The 24099-nt window shown below is 42.5% G+C and overlaps 3 protein-coding genes across 12 annotated transcripts in view; 1 reads left to right on the top strand and 2 right to left on the bottom strand.

Moving 5' to 3' along the window:
• Positions 1-12: 12 nt before the first annotated feature.
• pex1 (peroxisomal biogenesis factor 1) lies at positions 13-11014 on the top strand. Its single transcript, XM_086193282.1, has 24 exons — positions 13-220; positions 1379-1525; positions 1639-1722; positions 1913-2027; positions 2243-2928; positions 3062-3181; positions 3941-4061; positions 4212-4318; positions 4506-4591; positions 4680-4812; positions 5197-5293; positions 5384-5554; positions 5659-5813; positions 5935-6121; positions 6266-6432; positions 7110-7244; positions 7327-7391; positions 7508-7650; positions 7754-7857; positions 8562-8738; positions 9054-9290; positions 9746-9940; positions 10089-10219; positions 10452-11014. Exons 1-24 carry the CDS (start codon positions 113-115, stop codon positions 10534-10536), a joined length of 3756 nt encoding a protein of 1251 aa, XP_086049408.1. The 5' UTR covers positions 13-112; the 3' UTR covers positions 10537-11014.
• Positions 11015-11719: 705 nt separating this feature from the next.
• LOC147240453 (kelch-like protein 10) lies at positions 11720-20814 on the bottom strand. Of its 4 annotated transcripts, none has more exons than XM_086193012.1 (5): positions 20769-20814; positions 16020-16503; positions 14933-15541; positions 12496-12645; positions 11720-12330 (listed from the first exon to the last, which is right to left on the bottom strand). In XM_086193012.1, exons 1-5 carry the CDS (start codon positions 20789-20791, stop codon positions 11941-11943), a joined length of 1656 nt encoding a protein of 551 aa, XP_086049138.1. In that variant the 5' UTR covers positions 20792-20814; the 3' UTR covers positions 11720-11940. The 4 variants fall into 4 exon arrangements, with proteins under 4 accessions (XP_086049138.1, XP_086049137.1, XP_086049140.1 ...); XM_086193011.1 differs by lacking the exon at positions 20769-20814 and adding an exon at positions 17258-17506; XM_086193014.1 differs by lacking the exon at positions 20769-20814 and adding an exon at positions 16578-17390.
• A 1487-nt stretch (positions 20815-22301) lies between these two features.
• The window catches only part of elmo1 (engulfment and cell motility 1 (ced-12 homolog, C. elegans)), a 109620-nt gene continuing 107822 nt past the window's right edge, over positions 22302-24099 (bottom strand). For all 7 annotated transcript variants that reach the window (XM_086192665.1, XM_086192670.1, XM_086192669.1 and 4 more), the window contains one exon: positions 22302-23803. In XM_086192665.1, the coding sequence (XP_086048791.1) occupies positions 23603-23803 (201 nt within the window). In that variant the 3' untranslated portion in view covers positions 22302-23602. The remainder of the gene's footprint in view (positions 23804-24099) is intronic.

Raw genomic sequence — 24099 nt, 5'->3', positions numbered from 1 at the left:
CAGCTCGAGGTCAGCTACTTTGGTCTGGCTAAGCAGAGTCAGAAAACATCGATCAATAATGAGTTTCGTCGTGCACATTTATTATTAGCAGAGCACCTGGTCTGGCTAAGTGATGTTTAGTTGTCAGGGTATTCAACCCGTGACTGTCGTCTTTAACAACTCAAAAAACTGCTTTCTTCAGCTCCCTTCGAAGTTAATTTCTCATCTGTCCCTGGGCGAGGTAAGCTGACTAGCTAGCATTAGCTATCCGGGCTCAGCTGCCAGTGGATGGAGTTTAGCTGGTTTAAACTAACACCTTCATCAGCTGCAAATAAAAAAAGCCACACGTCCATTTGAGTTTTGCTCATGGTGGAAGCATTTGTAGTAAAATAAATGAATGAATTAATCACAAACGGGTATGAAGTCAGTAAGTATTGCAGACAGAAACAAGCTTAACCGCTGACAGTGATGCTGAGTATTTGACTTAACCACACATTTTAATGTAATTACATTTAATACATGTGTGAACCTGAGAGTGAACGCGTGGAAATGGTTAAGTACTGCCAGCACTAACCTTAACTAGCAGCAGTGGGAAAACCACTGGGTTTCTTTTGATAATGATGCATCCATTGTGAGTAGTGTAAAATATCTGAGGGGATGACGACACATCGTCCTGTCAAGGACTTTAGTGGAATGTTTATTCGTAGTTCCATTCGTGTTTTCCATGTGTTTATTTTCAAAATATTTTTCTGTTGTAGTTTCCTTACAGTTTCACTTGGTGGTGACAAAGTATTACATTGGGCACCGATGTATTTTTGTTTATGAATACACTCACTTGTTCTCTGTGCTGCTGTGATTCACTAGCAACTTTACATTTACATTTTTGGAGAATAATTGCTTCGAGTTGAATATTGTGTGATATGTGATGGTGTCTCCCCACAACTTGTGTACAAGCCTTAATGCTTCCTTCTTATCCCTTCTGACTTATTAAGGTTCAGATCTTTGTCAGCTCTGCTAGTGGTTTACATACTTAGCAATGTAGGAAGTTTCTGTCTCTATGTATGTTACCAGATTAAGTGGATAAGCATTCATCTGATCAAGTCAAACTTGCCGTCCACACTGCTGGCGTCCTGAGAGTGCAGGGCTGAATTTGAGGGTCTGGGCTCTGAGATGACACATTGAGATGCCAGAAGAGATTCTGGTTCGCTTTGATGCCGTCTACATTTGATGTATGTGTGTGGCGATCAAAGCAGTCTGAGATCAAAGTGTGAACTCAGACACCAAAGTCAGACGTTATTCATGGAGGTTTTGTGACACCATACAACCCATGGCCCTTCAAACTGTGCACTGCGCTAAACTCAGAAGCAGTAGCAATACATGTGCTTCGTGTGTGTCTAAGAACCAGGCCTTGGAGTTGTCCAGGAGTCATGGATCACCAGTGTTCCTCAGCTGGACTCAGAACCGATCCTCCACCAGCTTTGACTGCCATCAGGTAGAGTTGTGTAGGCAGCTGGGAGAGAAGCTGGGCTTGAGAGATGGAGAACAGGTAGCCCTCCACAGTTGTTCTATATTCTGTATTACACACATTGCCAGTGTTCTAGTCAGTCATCACTAGACTGACTATGTGTTTGTCATGACTAATTGTTTGGTGTTCCTCAGGGCTTCCTCAGACCGTGTCACCAGGTCTCGTCATTGCATCAAGTGTTCGTGGAGCCTCTGTCGTCCGATGACTGGGAGATCTTGGTGGGTGATTATAGGGTGTAATTATAAGAAGTGCCGCGTATATTAAATTGTCTGTTCTGACTGTAATGTTTTTGTTTTGTTTTTTTTCGAATTCCCTCGAGGTTTGTCCTTAATCCAATAACAAGTAAAGAAATAGAGGTACAAGTTTGTGACCTGAAATTCTTCATCGTGGCTTTTCTGTGACGGACAGGAGCTTCAGAGCGCCGTGCTGGAGCAGCATCTGTTGGATCAGATCAGAGTGGTGTTCCAAGATGCTGTGATACCTGTGTGGGTGGACGGCCACACAGTCATCTACATTCAAATAGGTCAGAGTTATGCAATGACTCATTAGACAGCTCTTTGTTTCATCCTACACTGAGAAATGAATGGCAGGAATAATACCAAACATAGATGCTGCTATGTTTTTGAATGAAATATGAGGTTATAGTTTGTAATAAACTCAAGTATCGTTTCATAGTTTATGAGTTTTTTTATAGCTCTACTTTCTAAAACACTTCCATCCGTTTTGAACCCTGTGTAGCATCACTTTTGCCGTCTGTGCCCTACGGTCGCCTGGAGCGGTCCACAGAACTTGTTGTCTCGCCCAAGAGCCGCACCGAAACTGGCGAGCTCATCGGTTCTGCAGCGAGAGCCAGTCGGATCCAGCAACCTCTTTGCCAGTCAGATTCCCCCCTCCCCTCAGGACCGCCATTAGAAAACGTCTCCTCGGGCCCTCAGAGTCACCAGTGGGGAGGCATAGCTGACCTGAAAAGCCTGTTACGCTACATGATTAAAGGCACGTGTGACCCAGTTAAAGAGCTGCCCCTTGTACCTGACATCTCTGCCCTCCTCCCTGACTCTGTCCACCGAGTATGTGGTGTGCCTCCAGACTCCCTTTGCACCATAAGTCACATTGCTGCTGGTGTTATCCATTTATTTCCTTGGAGCTGTGAATTAAATGCTGGGATAAATGGAGGACAGGCTCCAGTCACTTATGGCCTGCTCTCCAAAGTTCCCTCGCCTAAAGAAGTGAAGGACGGAGTCAAGGAGGCGATGGAGAAAACGAAGAAGGCAAGACCTACTAAAGTTTTGGCAACTACAGACGAAAAAGAAGAGATGAAAGCCAAACAAACCACAGTGGTCAGGGTGGTGTGCCATGGGATTGATAAGCTGAAAGGCAAACAGAGAAGTCCTACCAGGGGAGAGATCCACTCCGGTAGAGTATGGGTGAGTACTGTGTCTAACACAGAAATAAGTAATCAATGTATCCTCTCTAACCTTACGTTTTCTACGGTGTTTTATTTTAGCTCAGTCAAGCTTTCTGCACTGTTTCATCGGCTACAAAAATGTGATTTTTCAGATCCCGCAGCCGCTGGCGACCAGGCTGAATATCTTTCCTCATTCAACAGTCAGAATTAAGCCGGTCAAATCAACGGTTAAAGTAGCCTCCTGTATTCACCTGCAGCCTCTAAAACCCCTGGTGAGTGCTAAAGTAGCCACCCGTGGCTACGGTTTGGTCTGAAAGATCAGTTATAAGTCATTCTATAATCATGTACTGTCGACAGCTATCAGTAATGCTATGTGGACAGTGGACTGCAGCACATCCAAAGAACACCACCTGATGTGATGCAAAACTAGAGATGTGGCACAGTTGTGTTGACCTTTGACCCCCTCAATCTCTTCAGTTCATCCCTGAGTCACAGTTCTGACAGATTTAAAGAAATTCAAAGTAATTAATTGATTGATAATTAGAATAAGACTGATAACTCGAAAACATATAGTACTACTTCTCCACTACTTCTGTTTCCACTATGGTCGAATGCAGGAATGGCACAGGTCATATATATCTATATATTATATGTACATTTCTTGGTGTATGCCAATTAAAACACACATATTTTTGTGGCTCAATGAGGGCTGCACACTAGCGCCCTCTATTGGCCTGTTACCCATAAAAGTACCAATGCTCTATAGCAGGGGTGTCCAAACTGGTCCAGTAAGGGCCGGTGTGGCTGCAGGTTTTCATTCCAACCAAGCAAAAGCAACACCTGATCCAACAACTGAGCTGTGTGGACACAGCTTAGTTGATCTAAGTAGAATCAGGTGTTGCTTTTGCTTGGTTGGCATGAAAACCTGCAGCCACACCGGCCCTTACTGGACCAGTTTGGACACCCCTGCTCTAGAGCATAAAGCACATTGCTGCTTTTCTTCTGTGTGGTCTTTGACATGATTTCTTCAGCCTGAGGAGGAAGATGAGGAGATCCAGACGGTATTCCTCAGTTGGCTGCACACTCAGAGTCACGAACCTTTAGCCTGTTTGACGCCACGGACTGGCACCGTCCTCCTACATGGAACCAGTGGTGATTCATGTTTACACTTCCTTTACTCGCTCATCAGAAATATACTCACCGAAATGTTGACTGAAGAAGGCTAGAGTTCACATTAAGAAAACGCATTTTAGTACTGGGAAGGAATACATTGTTCTTTTGCCATTTTGTTTTTTATTACAGCAAAACTAGAGTTTGCTTTAACTGTGCTGAAACCAGAACCAGAGAATGATCCTCCAGACCAGCTGTTCCTACTAGCACCCTCTGTTCTAAAGAGGAAGGATATACAGGTACTAGCATGCATTTTATTTAACCACCAATATTCTAATGCAGTTTCCATTCCTGGGTCTTCCCTGCAGCTTTACTGGAGTACAAACTTGATTCTGTTCACAGGCTCGATGAAACATAATTTCTTAAAAGCCTCCCTGGTACTGCCGCGCTTTCAAAAAGCTCACACTTGCCATTATTCACTCTCAGGTAGACAGAGAGCCAGTAACTATGTCAGCTGTGAAAATTGAAGCTGAGCCGCTTAACCCAGAGCTTCCATCTCTCAGTACTCTCGGGTAAGCTGTCGCTATTTATGAGTGTGTGATTTAAGAAAGAATCATATTCAATATTCTTTTCTCTCCACATCTTTTAAACTTTCCTCAGAGGGATTGATGAGCTTAGCAACGCTGGCTTTGAGTTCATCTCTCACAGCCTTCTGGGGAGTCCCTTATCAAGAGAGCTGGGTGCCACAGGGCAGGGCCTCCGAGGGGGAGCTCTGCTCATCACTGGTGCAAAGGTATGTGCTTCAGTGAATGATAATATTTGAATATTTTCTACGTTTGGTAAAGAATATAATTAACAACTTCAGCAACCTTTGAAAGACTAATGGCTGCAGGGGATGACACTCAGCCAAAGCTCATCAGAAAAGTTACAAGGTATTTTAAGGTCCATGATCTCAGTGCAGAAACCATGATGGTGGCTTTGTGGAGGTGCAGGGGAACACACAACCATCACAGATCCTAATTTCATACTACAGAGGAAGCCATCGTCAGATTCCAACTAACCCAGGAGTCATCAACTTACGCATCTTCAAAGTTATACAATAAACTTAAATACGTAAATATGGACAATAAATACTTGTTTTGCCATCTTTGTAAGATATGCTGTGTTGTCTTGATAGGGGAGTGGAAAGAGCGCTCTGGCCCAGGCCCTCTGTCGGAAAGCTAGAGAGGATCTGGATGCTCACGTTGAAGTGGTGGACTGCAGAAAGTTACAAGGTCGGCATATACGCCAGTTGTAAACAAAGACAAAAGTTGACTCGACATCTTAACTTGTTTAGCATCTAAATAATGTTTTCCTTTGTTCAGGTAAGAGGGCAGAAACTGTGAGACAGATGCTGCAGGATGTTTTTGTCCAGGCAGAGTGGAGGCAGCCTTCTGTTGTTCTACTTGATGATGTGGATCATATGGCGGGGGCGCCAACCTCACCAGAACATGAGCACGGCCCAGAGGCTCTGCTTCAACAGCTCATTGCACAAAGTAAACCACAAGTTCTTTACTTTGGACGTTTCAGTCATACATGACAACAGAACAGCTTTGATAATCATTCCAGGCCTGCATGCTGATTCTGCCTGTGGCTGCAGGTTTGCAGGACATCGTGGATGAGATGGTAGTTCATGGCAGCCTGGTGTGTCTGATCATCACCAGCCAAGGCGAGCACACCCTGCACCCATCACTGGCTGAGGTGCAGGGGTCCCACTTCATCCAGGGCTTTGCACATATTAAGCCACCAGACCAGGTTCACACACACACACACACACACACACACACACACACACACACACACACACACACACACACACACACACACACACAGGGAAAGGTTAGAGGTTACAGCATGTTTGTGGCATTGTGTGCAGGCTCAGAGGGCAGCGATCCTGCGCTGTCTGATCCTCAGAAAGTCCAGCCTACCTGAGGAGACCTTGCAGACTCTTGACCTGGGAGCTGTTGCCAGGGAGACGGACGGATACGTCCCTCAGGATCTGGTCCTGCTGCTGGAACGGGCCATCCATGCCAACACTGTACAGAGAGGACACAGTGACCAGGGTACCGAAGACGATTGCTTCTTCACTACATTCAAGATGTAGAATTCCGACAGAAGTGTGATGCGTGTTAATCCTCACATGAATCTGGGGGGTTCTTCTCATCATGTCTCTCTATTTTGCCATGTAAAAAAATGTTATTTGTCAGGTGACCGTCTATCATGGAGGGACTTTGCCCAGGCTCTAAAGGGATTTACACCTCCATCCCTTTGGAGGGTAAACCTCAGTACCCCCAGTGGGGTTGGGCTGGAGAGGGTGGGAGGACTGACAGAGGTGCGACAGCAGCTGATGGACACCATACTGCTTCCTGCTAAGGTCAGTATTACCATAGCACGGCTTCACTGACGATATGAACAGAACAAACGTGCATTTTTTCCTTTAAATACTCACAAATAGGTGTTTAGAGCTCATTAACATGTTACTTTTTGACTCCAGAATGTAGAAAGAGCCAGCTCTTACATTAGCTTCGAGCTAATGGTGACTCAAGGCTAAGAACAGCAAAACTGTAAAAAGATATCAGTCTACAAACTCTCAAGCACATTGTCCCTTATTTTCTTTATCCAGTTGTATGCACAGTTATAGACAAGACGTGGATTTGAGCTGAATTCAGACAAACTATCATACTTTCCGTTTGGAGCTCTGTGTATTTTTGGACAGTTTTTCTGCTGTTAGTAGTTAGTGGCCATTAGCTTCAAGCTAAATATCAATGGACTTCTGGAGTCCAAGTGTTGCAGGAGGGACAAATGTCTTTGTGAGCTCAAGAATAATTTTTGTGAGCACTTGAAAAGCAAAAAGCACTTTCTGGGTGAATTATCGCTTAAAGATCTTGAACCAAATGTAATGGATGAAAGCTTCAGGACCCTATAACTCAGTCTGACCTCTCTCTGTCCTATTATTTCATTTTATAGTACATTTTTACTTAGATCCACTTAATTTACTGTTTGAAATATAAAATAATTATTGCCATCATGATGGTCTTTGATCTGTTGCAGTATCCAAGCCTCTTTGCCAATCTTCCCATCCGCCATCGCTCAGGAATTCTGCTCTATGGAGCTCCGGGCACAGGGAAGACCCTTCTGGCCAGGGCCGTGGCCAAGGACAGTGGTATGAACTTCATTAGCATCAAGGTAGGTGGGGCTGTGGTCCATCAGAAAGAACAGTGTGTATTTGTCGAAGACAATCATTGATGGAGGTCTTCTCTCTCCTCAGGGACCTGAACTTCTGAGTAAGTACATTGGAGCCAGTGAGCAGGGCGTCAGAGATGTTTTCCACAGGTGAATATTTTCTCTGCACTATCATTCAAGTAGAAACGATTTAGTCAGCATTCCTAGTGACCAACATCAAACATTAGGAATTCTATAGCTGGAATAATGTTCTTGGTCAATTCCAGAGCACAGGCTGCTAAACCATGCATCCTGTTCTTCGATGAATTTGACTCCCTGGCCCCCAGGAGGGGCCACGATAGCACCGGGGTCACAGATCGCGTTGTCAATCAGCTCCTCACCCAACTGGATGGTGTGGAGGGGCTGCACGGTACGTTTCAGCTGGTGTGTGTTAGGATACAGATTCCACGAGCATATCTGACTCAATTATTTAGCACTTTTCTGAGAAATGAGAATATTTTGTGTGTTTGCAGGTGTTTATGTGCTCGCAGCCACCAGTCGTCCTGATCTGATCGACCCGGCCCTGCTGCGACCTGGACGACTGGACAAGTCACTCTACTGCCCCCCTCCTGGACTGGTGTGTTGATTTTAGAATCACAGAGTAAACTAATGACTATATGACAGATTCTCACTAGTTTTTTGCACGTCAAGTCTCACCACCACCCCCCACCCCCACCCCCCCTTTTTCCAAATTCAGACAATGGTGTCTTTTTGTCAGTGTAACATTAGCCAGCAGATGTTGGCCCTGTGGCTGAATTACAGTTGTCCAAGCCAGAACTAGAAAACACTCATCTTTTCAAAATTTTCAGCAAATATCAATCTAATCAAGTTAATGTGGCCCAAAGCTAGTAGCAAGCTAATGTATAGCTGTCTATCCATCTCTCTAGCTGCTGCAACTGAGCTAACGTACTGAATGTTTGATGTGGCTGCTCCGGCATCTTTTTTGTGGACACCACAACATTGCATGTAGCAGCTCTTTTGCTTGCGCATCACATGAAGCTTTTACAGCCCAGATTTATGACTGATGGTGCAGGTTTGCTGCTGCTGCTGCTGCTGCTGCTGCTGCTGCTCATCATGCTTTTGTTGCTGCAGTATCTTAATATGTAAAAGATGAGTCCCAAAGTCTGTCATAAGGTCGGGCTTTTGAGGACTCTGCTGCATGACAGCTTTAGGATTTATCTCAGTTTATCGGCAGAAATTATTATGCAAAACCTAAATTGCGTTCAGTGGTAGAGGTCAGATCCTCGGTGATAAATCCAACTGTTTACGATCTCTCTGAAGGAGGCCCGTGTGGAGATCCTGAAAGCTCTGAGCGTCGGCCTACCCCTTGCTGCAGATGTGGAACTGGAGCAGCTGGCAGCAGTGACGGAACAGTTCACCGGGGCAGACCTGAAGGCCCTGCTCTACAACGCCCAGCTGGAGGCGGTTCACAACAGCCTGGGCACCAGCTCCCCACGTGTGAGTACTTTGCTGAGCTGAGGTTGCCTCAGGCTAATAAAGCAGAGGGGCAGGGAACTGTTGTTTATGGTTCATAGCAGCCAAGCACAGTTCTAGTGTCCCTCACAGCCAATTAAAAGAGGTTTGTATGCAGCACAGTGTGTGTTAGACTATACCTTGTGAATACATTATCATTTTATTGCAACATCTGAGTGCTGTTGGAGCCATGGTGATCTAAACTAACCTGTTACCTGCTGTGTCAAAGGATCACCGCCATCACGTTTCCGTCTCAAACTTAATTGGCAACGTTTTCTTTTGTTTTTGTCGGGCAATCAGGAGCTGAGATGTGGCTCGGAGAGCGATATGAGCCTGTCCTCCATGATGTTTCCCAACCACAGCAGTGGCTCTGACGATTCAGTGGGGGAGGGGGACCCAGGGGTGGGCCTGGAGCAGTCCATGGTTCTCCTGGAGCCCAGTGAGCTCCAAGCAGAAGACGACCAACACTGCAGTAACATCTGGAGAATCTACTTTGGAAGCTCCTATGAGTCCGAGAATTCCCCGCTTTCAGGATTGGTGAGCAGTTGTGGCCACACAATTCCAATACTTTGTTTAATATGTGTCAAACTGCTACCACACCCAAAGTGAGACATCCCCCAAACAGTATTCTGCTTTTCAAGTTCTCACAAATAAGTTTTGAGCTAGTGAAGACATTTTTTTTTTCTCCAGTATAAGTTTTTGACTCCAGAATGCTGGACGAGACAGTTATGCATATTTAGCTTGAAGCTAATGGAGACCGATGGCTAACAACGGTAAAATTACCCAAAAACATCTGTTTACAAACTGTCAGCACTTCTTCGTGTATAATTCACTTCTTCTTTATCTGACCGTATGCTCAGTAATCTACAAACTCTTTGGTTTGAGCTTGAAACTTGTAACAGCTTGTACCTATTGTACATTGTATATTTGCATCTATATTTTCTTTTAAATAATCAATGTACCCATGTTCCTCCTTCCGCTGCCCTTGAAAGAACTCCCGGTGTGCCTCTGGACCCAACTCCATGACCCAAGACTTCCCTGGAGCGTCGACTCGTGACCCTGGTAGCTCCCTGCCCCCTGCCTACATGATGTCCCTCCAGAGCGGCTATGAGGACCTCAACCCAGAGCAGCTGGAGCGTCTCCAGCAGGACATTAACAACATCAAGAACAACCACAGGAGAGCCAATGTAAGTCTTTATGGCTCTGCTCAAAATGGATTAGTTCTCCATTACATCTTAAATGTCCCTCTTCCACTTAACACTTGCTCTTTATACCACTGCACTCATGCTGACTGTGACATGGTTGGACTAAGCTGCTGCGTGCCTGTGTGTGTAGGACGAGTGTGTACGAGGGCGCTCAGCATCCAGCCAGCCAGTTCTGCTGCTGTGTCAGGCCCATGTGAACTCGGCCCTGGCTGTGACCAGACCTTCTCTCAGCAAAGCTGACTGGAACAGATACGCAAAACTGTGAGTGTCCAGACACCAGACCTCCACACAACTGTCACAATGACACCCATGTCTGTTGTGTAAGCGCGATGACATGATTCAGAAGGATGCACCCAATTAGTCACACTGCTGACTGGTCAAAAGTGTCAAAGACTGGAATATTGTTAAGTTCCGTGATAATCAGTCTTAGACACTGTCTGTAAATAATATGAATTAACAATTTTTAAATACATTATTGTTTTTTTGTTTGTAGGTATGAAGCCTTTCGAGGTTCAGGAGACAGAAAAACTGCCCTGCCAGTCCCGATCAAACCAGGACTTCGTGTGACTTTAGCCTGATTCAACACCTAATTTTTGCCCACTTTTTTTAATTTAGTTTTCTTGTGTTAATGAAAAGGTTTCGGTGTGCGGATCTGTTTATATCAGTTAACTGAATTCATGTAATGCTTTTATAAATGTTTCCCTCTGAGTTGAATGTGAATTAGACATTTAATTACTTGAAATGTCATTACTGTACATTTATATAATCTATAAATTATAAAATTGTTGGAATTGAAAGTGTAAATATGAGGTCCTGCCTCTGGATGGGGACTCAGTTTGTTCTCATCATGCTCTACCAGCGCTGGTTTAACTGAATTTAAAACCTAAATTTGGTGAGTTTGAAATATTATGTTGAAATAATATTACAACAAAATAAAAATAACATTTGATTTGCCATCATTTGTGCCTTTCCTCAGTTATTAAACTGCCCCGTTGCCAGGCCCTGTCATGCAGGGAGAATCATTGTACACATTTTAAATTGCTGTTAATAAAAGCATACGATATTACATCTTTGGCCATACTTTCAAATACCTGCAGATGAAACACCTGAGGTGTGAATATGTTGTGGTCTCACCCTTATTTTAGAAAATACTTCAAAGATGTGCTGTGCCCCCCACAGGGTTTTAAATGAGCCAGAAGCTAAAGAAGGTTTTTTTTTAAATTATTTCTGCAGTTCTGCTGTTTAGTTGTTACCTTGAAGTTCCTCTTGTTTAGCAGTTGTAGAACACACTTAAGGAATCGGTCTTGACCGCAGTCTCTTGAATATCTGAGGGTGTCGTCAACATCTGGGAGTTTTACCTGAGATATCAGCAGAGGGTCTTCAGGCTCTTCCTCGGCTGCAGCCTTGAGATTCTTGATATTTCCTTGCTGGCGTCCTACACTGTGGCAGGCCCTGCAGTGGTAAATATAGTCGTACTGGGCCGGATTTGGCTCCTCCTGGTCTTGTATAAATCCCACACGATGCAACCTGAAAAACAGTGCGCTCCTTCTTCCTTTGTCTTTTCTTGCACTGATCGTCTTTCACGACATGCGAAAGCCAAAGAAGAACTGCTCGGCCAAAAGAGAAGGATTTCCTCAAAACTACACAGATGGGAACTCGACAGCGACATGACATCTGGAATGCTGATAAGAAACACTTGAGTCTAACGGGACTGAGGAGACACCTGGGAGGAAGATGGAGAGGTAACATAGTATTTATTGATTAGGAAAAGCCCCTTGAGAGGCATCTTCTCATTTTTGAAGGGGTGTTAACATAAATCTCAACGGATTCAGAATATTGTCTGTGAAAGTTAACCCCCTTCCCCATGGGAATTGGGATTTAGCTATGGAGCCTCACAGCAAAGAGTTCCTGGGTTCAAATCCATCTGCTGGTTTGGGTGGGTTGAGTTCTCTCGGTGTTACTTCATCAGGGTGGTTGCTGTTTTACCAGAGTATCTGGTAAGAAGAGGGAAGCTCAGCCAGGTTATCATTATACATGTCATCCTCCAGATGGACCAGTGGCAGGTCTTTACGAGGGATGGTAAAATCGGCCATGTTTTCAAGTCCAGAGACAACGCAGCAGCTTAGAGCAGTGCGGGGGGTCTCCAAGGGACAGGCCTTTGACCATTCATTGGTTGCAGCGTCAAAGAACTCAACATGAGCCAAGGGGTTGAAGCTGTCGCAACCCCCAACAACAAAGAGCTTTCCCTCAATCACTCCACAGCTAAAGTTGTTGCGGGAGGTCAGCATGGAGGGCCCTTGGTACCACGTGTTGGTCTGCGGGTCATAGGCCTCTACAGCGCACAGACAGATGTTACCGTCAAAACCGCCGATCTGTGGGCGGAAAAGCAGAGGTGATATTTACTCAACAATTAAAAAGAGGTGACACTAGTTTCATATATCTGTGATACTTGGAATTCTGTGAATAACAGACTGTCTGACATACAAAGATTTATTTGCTTATTAATTGGTGTGAATGGGAGTGCTTGGTATCCCTACTGCAAAGATGTGGCCTGCATATGCAACGATTCCGTTTCCACTGCGGCGGAAGGCCATGGGTGCAATAAATGTCCACTGGTTGGTCTCTGGATCGTAACACTCTGCTGTCTGAAGTGGCTCCAAACCATTATATCCACCACAAATGTAAATCTGTAGAGAAAAGAGGACAATTAGTGCAGAGACCAGAAACATCTCTTGAGGAAAATATTACATTTACATGTTCGTAGATATCATTTTGTGGTATTCCTTTTATTGATATAATTATACTGTATTTGTACCTCAAGTATATTGGACTTAGTACATCCTGGTCATAATTATTTAATGGCCAAATTTAAGAATTCATTATCAAATGATGTTCTGACGCCAATGATGAATTGTCCTCCAAAGTCCAGTACAGACTGGTATGGTAATGGTAATCTAATATATATATATATATATATATATATATATATATATATATATATATATATATATATATATATATATATATATATATATATATATATATATATATATATATATATATATGTATATGTATATATATATACATATATATGTATATGTATATATATACACACATACATATATATACAAATATACATATATACACATATATATATATATACATATATATATACATACATATACATATATATGTACACACACATATATACATATATACACATATATATACATATATACATATATATGTATATATATGTATATATACACATATATATATACATATATACACACACACAGTATATATGTGTATATATGTGTATATATGTATATATACACTCATAATGTTTTGCTACATACATACACATATACATATAAATACAAATATGTGTACATGCAAACATATCATAAATACACAGATACATATATACTGTATTTATGTACATACACAATACTGTATGTATATACATATGTGTACATAGGTAAATACATATACGCATGCACTCATTTGTATGATAACATGTATATACATATGTGTATATATACATACATATACATATACTGTATACGTATGTAAATATACATACACATATATGAATTTACATAGATATGTCTGTATAAATAAATGTGTACACATATATGTATGTGTTCCTATAAATATACATTCTGTTTGTATATATACATACATATGTATACCATATGTATATACATACATATATACGTGTGTACATATTTGTGCATATGTGTCTATATGTTTACATACATACATATACAAGCAAATATATGTGTATATACACATACATACATACATACTCATTTGCATATGTGTAAGTACATGTATAGACATATACATTTATATTTGTAGATACACATGTATGTATATACAAATATAAATGTTTATACTTATATACATACATACATGTTTTAACAGATTTATACACTCATGAATACATATTTGTACATACATAAATATATACACACATATTTAAATGCATATGTATACATAAGTATATACATGTATGTATATACATACATGTATATATGCATGTATATATACATATATACATCCACACATGCATAAATGTACATATACATACATATACATGAATTTACATACATACATACATAAATACGTACATACATACACATATATCCATAGGTATATACCTACACACATGTGTATACACACATTCATACGTGTGTATATGTATATATATATATATATATATATTTTATATATACACATAAACATAAATGTATATATACACATATATATATATATATACATAATGTATATACATACATACACTTACAAACATATGTATATACCTACATATATAAGTATATACATACATGTACATATGCATGTTTATATACATACACATACATGAATATATCAATATGCATACATACTCATATACATAAATGTATATACTCACATACATGTACATAATAAATACATATATGTATATACATACACAGATATAAATACGTAAGTATGCATGCATGTGAATATGTTTGTTTACATACACATATACATGAATGTATATACTTATGCATACATGTAAATATGTTTGTTTACATACACATGAATGAATGTATATACTCACATAAATGTGTAGTCACACACATGTATATAGTATATACATAGGTGTATATACTTGTATACATACACACATAGATATAAACATATACATATATACATACATATTTGTATACAGACATGTATACATATCCATACATACGTGTGTACATGCACACACATATAAACACATACACGTTTATACATTTTATACACATAATATATGTATATATTATGTGTATATATGTATATATACATACACATGAATATGTACATACACACAAATATAAATGTATCCACATATATATATATATATATATCTGTGTGTGTATATATATATGTGTGTGTGTGTGTATTTTTTTCCACACTGAAGTTTGATCATTGTTGACCCACCTTGCCATTTAAAGTTGCGCAGCTGGTGTCACTCCTCTGTTGTTGCATGGGAGCGATAAGAGTCCACTGGTTGGTGTCCCAGTTGTAGTACTCTGCACTTCTGTGCCGTGAAATTCCACCAAAGCCTCCGATGGCGTAGATGAAGCCATTTAGCACCGTTACGGCTGGGGAGCAGCGACGGCTGTGCATGGGTGACACCTCACTCCAGGTGAAAGTGTTCAGGTCAAACTTGCACACACTGTTCAAGTACTCCACCTCCCGAAAGCCACCAATAAAATAGATACACCCCCTGAGGAAGGCAGAACCATGGTAAGCACGAGGATGCTGCCTGTAGTCTGTAACGTTCATCCAACTGTCAACACGGACGTCATACACCTCAATGTCATAGGTTATAAAACTTTTGGTGCGGCCTCCAGTGGCAAACATGAAGGCAGTTGGCAGGCGAGGGCAGGCAAGATGGTTGCGGATGGTGGACACACCGGGCCTCTGAACCATCATGATGAGTTGGTCAGCATCAAAAACTGTTGGCAGGCACTCACGGTTGCAGTACACCAGCTCATTGGAAATGACGGACTCAATGAAGTCTGAGCTTGTCAGGGCCAGACGGACCTACACAGAGGAAAGAAACCAGAATGTAAACCCCCTCAAAACAACCCCTAATACTGATTGTATTAGCGAGCTTGCCAAATACCAATAAAGAAAGAAAGTTAAAGGTATTGAATACTTAGATGTGTCCAAAATATTCTCATCACCACCTCCTCGATAAGGTCTCTGCTCACTTTGGAATGATTGCTGTGTTTACCCATCAGCAGATGAACTTCAAACAGGCAGAAACTGAACCTAAATTTGAGTCGGGTAGGAGCGGAAGGACCCTAAGATTCACTGCATGAGTCCATCTATCAGCAGGACCTGCCTTCCCCTGCCTACTGAACTTGTGGCACTCATATATTCCCATCGAGGGCACAAATCTTGATTATCCCAACAACTGTAAATCCAACCAGCATCAATCATCAATTATCATGTAAATAAACCAGAATTATGTTTTATTTCTATTGTACAGCAAGATGTAGAGTGCTTATTGACTCACTGTGGGTAGGAGTGTAACCATGTGTCTGGCACGGTCTTCAGGCGCATGGGCTATCCACCGGAGGATGACCTCAAAGATGGTGGTCTCCAGTCTCACAAAGAGGTCATCTCTGTGGAGGATGCTGTGGAGTTCATCCACAGATAGCTGCAGGAAACCATCATGCCAGACAACTTCCTCAAAGTGATCAAGGATGTGGAAGTATGACTTTTCCCGGAGACCAGGGGAATAGTAGATCTTTGTGAACTGCCAGATGTTGATGCAGTTCACATGGGAAAGCCTCTCCTCTAGAAAGCTGATGCACTTTTTTATAAGACATAAAATGCTGAACTCATCAGCAGCTATCAGCAGGTTCTTTACGTTCTCTTCCGTCATTGCAGCAGAGCCTGTGTATATGAACTCCAGGATGTGCCGCATCGTCTCAGGAGACAGTCCGGAAATCTTATAGCTTCTTTTGTCTGAAGACGACCAGCGTGTGAAGAGGGCTCTAAAAATGAGAAAGAAATGTGGCAGATGATTGGAATTTAATCATTTCTTTTGTATTTTTGCACGCATTTTTACCTGCAAATCACTCCATCAACCAATCAGTCTCTTGCTACAATGCAAGAAATCTTGAAAGTAGGGAATACTGCTACCTAAACAGTGTTTAGGCAGGAGGCAACCATGTGACTGGCACCCCAGGTTTCTCAGTATCACACTGCCTCTACTGATGGCATCCTCGTACCGTCTCTACCCCAGATTAGTCACACGCATGCTGAGAGAACGTGATTCATCATACCAGACCACCTTCTTCTGCTACTCTTTGGTCCAGGTCTGGCGCTGATAGGCCCATTTCAGCCACTTGTGGCAGTAGGCAGGGGCCAGCAGGGGCCAGCATGGGCCAGCATGGCCCCTCTTACTGATCTGCAGCTACGCAGCAACAGTAGCTCTTCTGTGCCCACGAGTCACCGGTCATCCTTCCTTAGACCGCTTTTTGAAGGTACTAACCACTGCAGACCATCACCAACACAGTTTCGGAGATGCACTAACCTAGTCGTCTCGCCATGCATCCAACACATCATCGGGGGAAGGGATAAGCAATGTTACTCACTTCATCCCTCAGTGGTCGTAAAGTAATGGCTGATTGGTGTATACCGGTGTGAACAGCAGTCAGAGATCAGAGACACAGCGTGAAAAACAGAATCAGGTAACTTTACCAGGGGTACAAATGCAGATTTTTGCCTCGTATTAATACAACTTACAGAAAGTATGGGCTGCAGTCACAGAGGATGACCTTATGGATGCCAAACTCAACATCCTCTACTTGGAGAACTGCATCACAGTGTTTGCCTTTGAGACGCAGATCGTTCACCACAGTGTTGGCCACCGCATCGATATTCATCATTTGGAAAATTTTCACACACACCGATAAGATAGTAGGAAAAAAACTCTTAAAGATAATATCGTCCTGCAACGTCTTTCTGAGATGACAGACGAGATAACATTGCTCTGTGGTGTGATAGGGTCAAGATAACAGTTTAAGAAGACAGAGGGGATCCTGCTAAATGCTCACATGGGTAAAGCTAGCTGTGCCAGGCTAGAGCCCAGGTGCGCTCGCTGCTGAGCCAGATGAGGCACAGGAGGGCTCCGGCGGAGTACCTACTGCCTTGAGGGTTGCCCCTGTTCGTCACGGGGGCAACTTTTCTGCAGCAATCCAAAATCAAAGGTGTGCTGTTGGCTGAGGGAACCCATGCCGATTCTGGCACCCAGGTTGGCCTACAAAAACGCTTCCTCCCTAAAGCGCTCTATTTACGCACAGAAATATGATACACCACCTCTTACACATTGAGGTCACCCACTTCCAACTGCGCTTAAATGATCGAAAGTGCGTTGTTCTTTCAAAATCGCATTACTCAAAGCTTATTTTATAATTTAAGTCGAAATTAGACTCAACTGTTTGCGTGTGTGAGAGGGCATGAAGCGATAATTAACCCAAAACGTGTATTTTTGCCTTTCAAGTACCCTCAGATAGGAGTCTTGAGCTCATGAGGATTATTTTCATCCATGCTGCGTCTCTTTTGACACCAAAATACAGAGAAGCTGAGGGTGACCAACAGCAGCAAAACTCCCCAAACAAGGCAAGGCAAGGCAAGGCAATTTTATTTGTATAGCCCGTTTTCACAAACAGTTTTTCTCAAAGGGCTTCACATGGCATCATAACAACATCCTCTGCCCTTAGACCCTCACATCGACTGAGGAAAAACTCCATAGAAAACCCTTTTAACAGGGAAAAATCTGAGAAACCTCAGGGTGTGCAACAGAGGAGGATCCCTCACCCAGGACGGACAGACGTGCAGTAGATGTTGTTACAGAGAAGAAAACAGTTTACAATGCAGAATGTGAGAAACACGGAAATGTTAATAACAGCTGAAGAAGGAAGCTTCTGGAAGGGGAGGCAGGGAGAGCAAGCCAGCTTGATGGGGGACTGGATGGCAGACTGGTTCATGGAAGGGGAGCGCAGGCCGGTGTAACAGTAGGGAATAGGGGGGGGGGGGGGGGCGATGCAGGCGGCGGTTGGGGCTCTACACATCCGTTTAGAATCTCTCAAGCACATCATTCAGTATAATCCAGGTCTCCTTCATCCAGCCTCATGCTCAGAAATCAAACTTTCATTTAAGTTAAAAAACAAACTCGAACACTTCTTCACATCCTTGTTGGCTCAAGAGACCTATTTGTGGGTACTTGCAAGGCAAAAAAAATAAAATAAAAAAATCTCTCTTTGGATGAAGAATCGCTTTAAGAGTCACTCGTCAGACCCCTGCACCTGTAGGCGAACATCACTCTGACATAAAGATTACTGCAGCCAGAACCAGGATGTCTGCTCCACACTGACGGCTGGTGAATAATAATGTGCGAGGGATATGGATCCATCCCTCCAGTCATCAATAACAGTGTTCCACAGCTCCTCTCTGCAGCCCCTGACGTGTCAACTATGGACAAATATCTTCAGTAATGAGAGACTTGGAGAGAAGAAGCTGTGAAAACAAGTCGATACGGATTATCATGAGGAAAACTTAGAATACTTCACACATTTGTCTCCCTGCTGCTTTGGCTGCTATTTTGGCACCATTAGATGTGTGACTTACTCGAGTAAGACAAACATTTTGTCAATAACACCCTTGGGGAATGGTTGAACTATGACAGTAGATTCGATAATAAAAGACAGAAAAAAAAAACCCCAGCAAGAAACATTTCTTACCTCCTTCTTTTCTTTGAAGACACTTTGATGATGAAATACGCATCCCTTACATGTTACCACAGCTACTTATGGAACTACAGACAAAAAGAACCTACACATTTTTTTTTTTTCCATCTGAGAGAATAAAGCATCATCACACCAATCCCAAAAAGCATGTAGCGCTATATTGGCCAACAGCAAAGAAACCCTGGATGTGGATTGTGACGCAGAAATATTGATGTGTTTATGTTCACATTTGTTCCTGTGTGTCTTCGGCACCGTCTTCCGCGCTGTATCTTCATCCTAAGAAACGAGGCCCCAAGTTGTGTTTTCTTAATGGGCTTCTCCAGAGGTTTTAAGATGAAAGAAAAGATTTCACATTTGCAATATGCGCACGTTTCGCAGCATGTACAATATGTGAACACTTTGCTATTATACCAATAATATCAACATAAAATACCAGCTATCAGCCAAAAGAGTCGGCATGTCAGATACTGGCAAAAAAAATCCAACATCTTGGAACCCTAAAAAAATAGATTTGTAGTATAATTTGTCCCTCTAGAAACAGTATCTTAGCTCATGTATTGTATCCACTTAATTACAAGTGTTTGGCTTAACTGATCCTACAAGCTTTAGTTAGAGGAGACAAAGGAGTGCAGGGGAGAGGGGACTTGTCTGGACAAGGTGAACACTTGTCTGGGAGCCTGCTGAGGAGGAATGTGTGGCCATGTAATCAGATTCAGCCTTAATCTGATCTGATGAGTGCTGGACCAGGAGAAGCGCTGCACCCCAGGCTGCTGAAGTCTCTACTGACAGCCGGTAATGAGGCTAGCCAAGGCTCGCACGCTCGCACGCACGCTCGCACGCACGCACGCACGGTTTAACAGCCGAGACAGTAACGGCGGTGTAGACCCTGAATGGGACGACCACATTTAGCCTCCTGCTAACATGAGAGTGGATGCATAATTTTATTGTGCAAATCTTATAACTCTCCAAATGTTGTCACATGGGATGGATTAAACTGCAACTGTGGCTCAAATCGTTTCATGATGCTCAACACAATCTGTCCGCCGGTTTTACTGTTTAAAGCAGTAAAGACAGAGCCAGTGATGGAACCGTGCACACGATGGCTTGACAAAGACAACAAGGTGACTTTTGTGCCTTGGTAAAAAGGACAATGTGTGAATTGTTTAAGGACTGAAATTCATGACAGAAGAAGCATACGTTATGTGGGTCCATGAAAGGGATTTAGTGTAAAACTACTGTATGTTGTTGTTCATCCAAAGTCGCCATTTTTCTTTTCTCTCTTTAAGAGGATCCCATTTTTCCTCCTTCTAACCCTCTATCCATCCCCTCCTCCATCCTCATTAATGAGAGACTAATAGTGTCATCAAGGCCATCAGCTCCAGTGAGTAAAGGTGGAACCATCTACAGAGACATGGGGAGGGAGTCAGAGACAGGGTTGTAGGCAAAAGAGTGATTTCTTTTCTTACCCGAGAGGGTGTGAGACAGACACTGTTCAGGCTCTGACTTACATTTCTAATGAGCACCGGGGCATCTCCTCCCTGAAGACGGAGCTCAGCGAAGGTTCCTGGGCTGGGAGGTAGATAGAGCCGTCAAGCAGGAAATGGTGTCACACACTGAGGATTCGGGGTCCACTATGACCTGCCAGTGGGGAAATGAATATCTGGTGGCATGCAGGCATGTAATGGGAAAACCAGACACCAAGACCACAGGGTACACACACATTTCCTTTTCAAACTGCATTTTGTAAAATTTAACGTGTTTAAATTTAGAGATTCTTATCTGTACCTTGAACGCAACGATAGGAAGTCTCTATTTTACTGAAATACCAAGGTACATGTACTTGAGTATTTGCATTTAGGGGACTTTTGATTGTTTACGACACTAAATTTCAAAGGAAATATGACACTTTGCAAAATCTGATGGAGGTGATTTACTTTCTAATGTAAAGCAATCAACTTCAAGAGGACACCATTGGAGAAACACACGTCTTTAACATGGCCTTTAGAGGGCGTATGAGCATTAAGCGCTCCAAAGAACTGGAATACTATTTTTCATTTTAATACTTAATCATATCAAACATTTCTCTACTTTAACGTCAGTTTATGAGAGATTGCTAACATCTTGTGTTAGTATTTCTACAGATATTTAAGTAAAGTTACCGTGTATGTCTTCTACCACTGCTTGAATGTGGATGTGAAGCCTGAAAGCAGCAGATGTGTGTGGTCAGAGACTCGCAGTATTTGGGTACAGCGGGATAGCTCCTCAGGAGTGACAGCTGTGAACATGATCGATTGAGGCTGCGGTGGCATTTTCATTAAGTTTGCACCACATTTCATGCTGCTGCGGCGGATGAACCTGAACCCTCTGGAGGGGCGATGGCAGTAGGAAGGCAGGGAATCTGTGACACCCTCCCCTCCCTGGCTGTCAAGTGATGTATGAGGGGAAGTGCCTTCAGTGTTCCAGCAAGTGTCTTTGCTCCTCCCTGGACTGTCAATGAGGGAACGAATAATCACCTTTGGCTGGAGCAAAGCTAAGATGGGAGCTTTTGAGTGTTCACATACAAGTGACAAAAACACATGATCCAACGACTACGATTTGACAGCAGCATGGCTGAGTAGGTTCAGGGGGCTCTGTGGCCCAAGTCCTATTTCCTACAGAAAGGGTGGATATCATATGTACATGATAGTTTCATAAAATTCACTGATTCTGTTTTAAATTCCTAGGATGGACACCTCTTGTCTGCACCCATGATGGACTTGGTGGTGTCTGTCAACGAGCCAATTAATTTCTGCAAAGACACTAATTATTTCCACGCTGAGCAGATTAGTTGGTGTGTAAAAATGCACCTTCCCGTATCCCCCCCATTGCTGTGAAAAACATCCATTTTACTGGAGGTGGGGTTGAACTTCTACACCCAGGTATAATTATTTGCCAGCACAACATTCGATGCTATATTATCTTGCGCAGACGGATCGACATCTTAGTTCGGTTCTTTCTCAGGTTCTAAACACCAACATTGTGTTTTCTGAAGGAAAAGAGGAAATGCACAATCTGGTTATAGTTCTTAAATCTTTAATGTAAACAGCAGTTTTGTGGGGCTTTGAAAAATATCTAAAGAAAAAAAAAACACCTGTGGGTATTAAATAGGAAGGGGAAAATATATAAATCATACTAGAAATAACAACCATGATCTGTTTTTAAATTAAAAAAAAAACACATAAACTTTCAATTTTGTGGCCATGTAGTCCTCAAACACAAAAACAATTTCCCTTGACCAAAATGTCCTCTTTGTAATAGTTTCACAAATTTAAAATTCACTAAATTATGACCATCGTACAAATGGTGAACAAAAAGAACTCAATATTGCTAAGGAATGTTGTGTACAGCAGTCGTTATGAGAGACTCAAATGAGGGAGGTGTGTGCGTGTGTGTGTGTGTGTGTGTGTGTGTGTGTGTGTGTGTGTGTGTGTGTGTGAGAGAGAGAGAGAGTGTGTTTGTCAATGATGTTACGGTTGTTTTTTTGTAGGTGTGTACAACATGTCATAAGCAGCAGAGGGACAATAACATTAACATTGGAATCTTCAAAATAGAGTCAACTAACAGTCTTCAGTATAAGTGAAGCAGGGTTGATGTAACATCAGGAAGTACTCAACTTAAAATGTACTTTAACTTTCTTTTCGGTCTCTTGGGGAAACATTTAGCTGCCACAAAATACTGTTGGTGAGAATGTGACAGGAAATACTGATAGAACATCGCCAACAAAACACAAAAACCGCCTGTTGTCTCCCTGCACCCATTCGTCCTCACACAAAAGCCCTGAGGAAAAATAATAAACAAAAAAAAGACAACAAGGAAGCTGAATCAAATTGAATTTTTTAAGCATTCGTCTACGACAATCCTCCAGCAAAAAAGACAAAAAAAACAAAAAAAACCCAACAGCAGGCGCCTCAGCGAGGAAGAAGAAGCGTTTTCAGACACAGAAGGAGAGTGAGGAAGAAGATACAGGGTGACTGGGAAAAAAATGACCTCCTGGTTTCTTTTCTCCATGGCAACCTGATGACTTAGCAAGTACTACGTCAAGAGCTGCATCGACCCCGAGTCCTTCAAGTGCAGTGAACCTACCGATATGCACCCTCGCTCATAAAGGACTAGCAAGACGCAAGAGGAAAACAGTTCCATGAATCCTTTTTTGTTTAATCACAGTTCATTATTATATTAGAGGGTTTTTTTTTTAATTTTTGTTCCAGTTTGTAAGAAAAGGGGGTGGGGCGTTGGGGTGGGGTGGGGTTGGTCCAGTGAGTACAGTAGGTGCAGGGTAGGTTCGGGCTCGCGGGTCGTTCGCCTAGTTACAGTCATAAACAAAGTCATAGTTGCTAGGTTCTTTGGGAATTGGGGGCGGGGCTTCTGGAATCTGGATGTTCTCTAGATCTAAGAGGCGGAGCTTCATCTCCATGGAGAGCAGGGTGTCCATGTCAGATTTGGTGTAATCGCTGGTCATCTCCTTACCCAGTAGGGCGTTTAGACCATCCGTCCACACGCAGTACTGCAGAGAAATGAGAAGATGCCAATTTAAAACAAACATTCAGAGAGACATCAAACTCCCCAAATAATTTTCACACACTAATCGGAATTTGATCCCAGATAACGGGAGCTGCAGAGAGCTTACAGACTCCAGCTGACTACCCAGCTGTCCTCAATAAAAACTTCTATAAAATGTTGGATTCCAGCATCAGGGAAATAATGTGCATCATCTTCACAAAAAATCTTAAAGAAGTGGGCTTGAATTTTTGTAAAAATCCCCTCAAGGCCCGACTGTGATGTGGCGTGGCATGGATGGAC

The sequence above is a fragment of the Aulostomus chinensis genome, chromosome 22 (genome assembly GCF_037954235.1).
Source record: "Aulostomus chinensis isolate RoL2024-O1b breed Wild chromosome 22, RoL_Achi_v1.0, whole genome shotgun sequence".
Taxonomy (NCBI): Eukaryota; Metazoa; Chordata; class Actinopteri; order Syngnathiformes; family Aulostomidae; genus Aulostomus; species Aulostomus chinensis.
The sequence above is the reverse complement of the archived record's forward strand: the minus strand, read 5'-3'. Positions and strand labels throughout refer to the sequence as shown.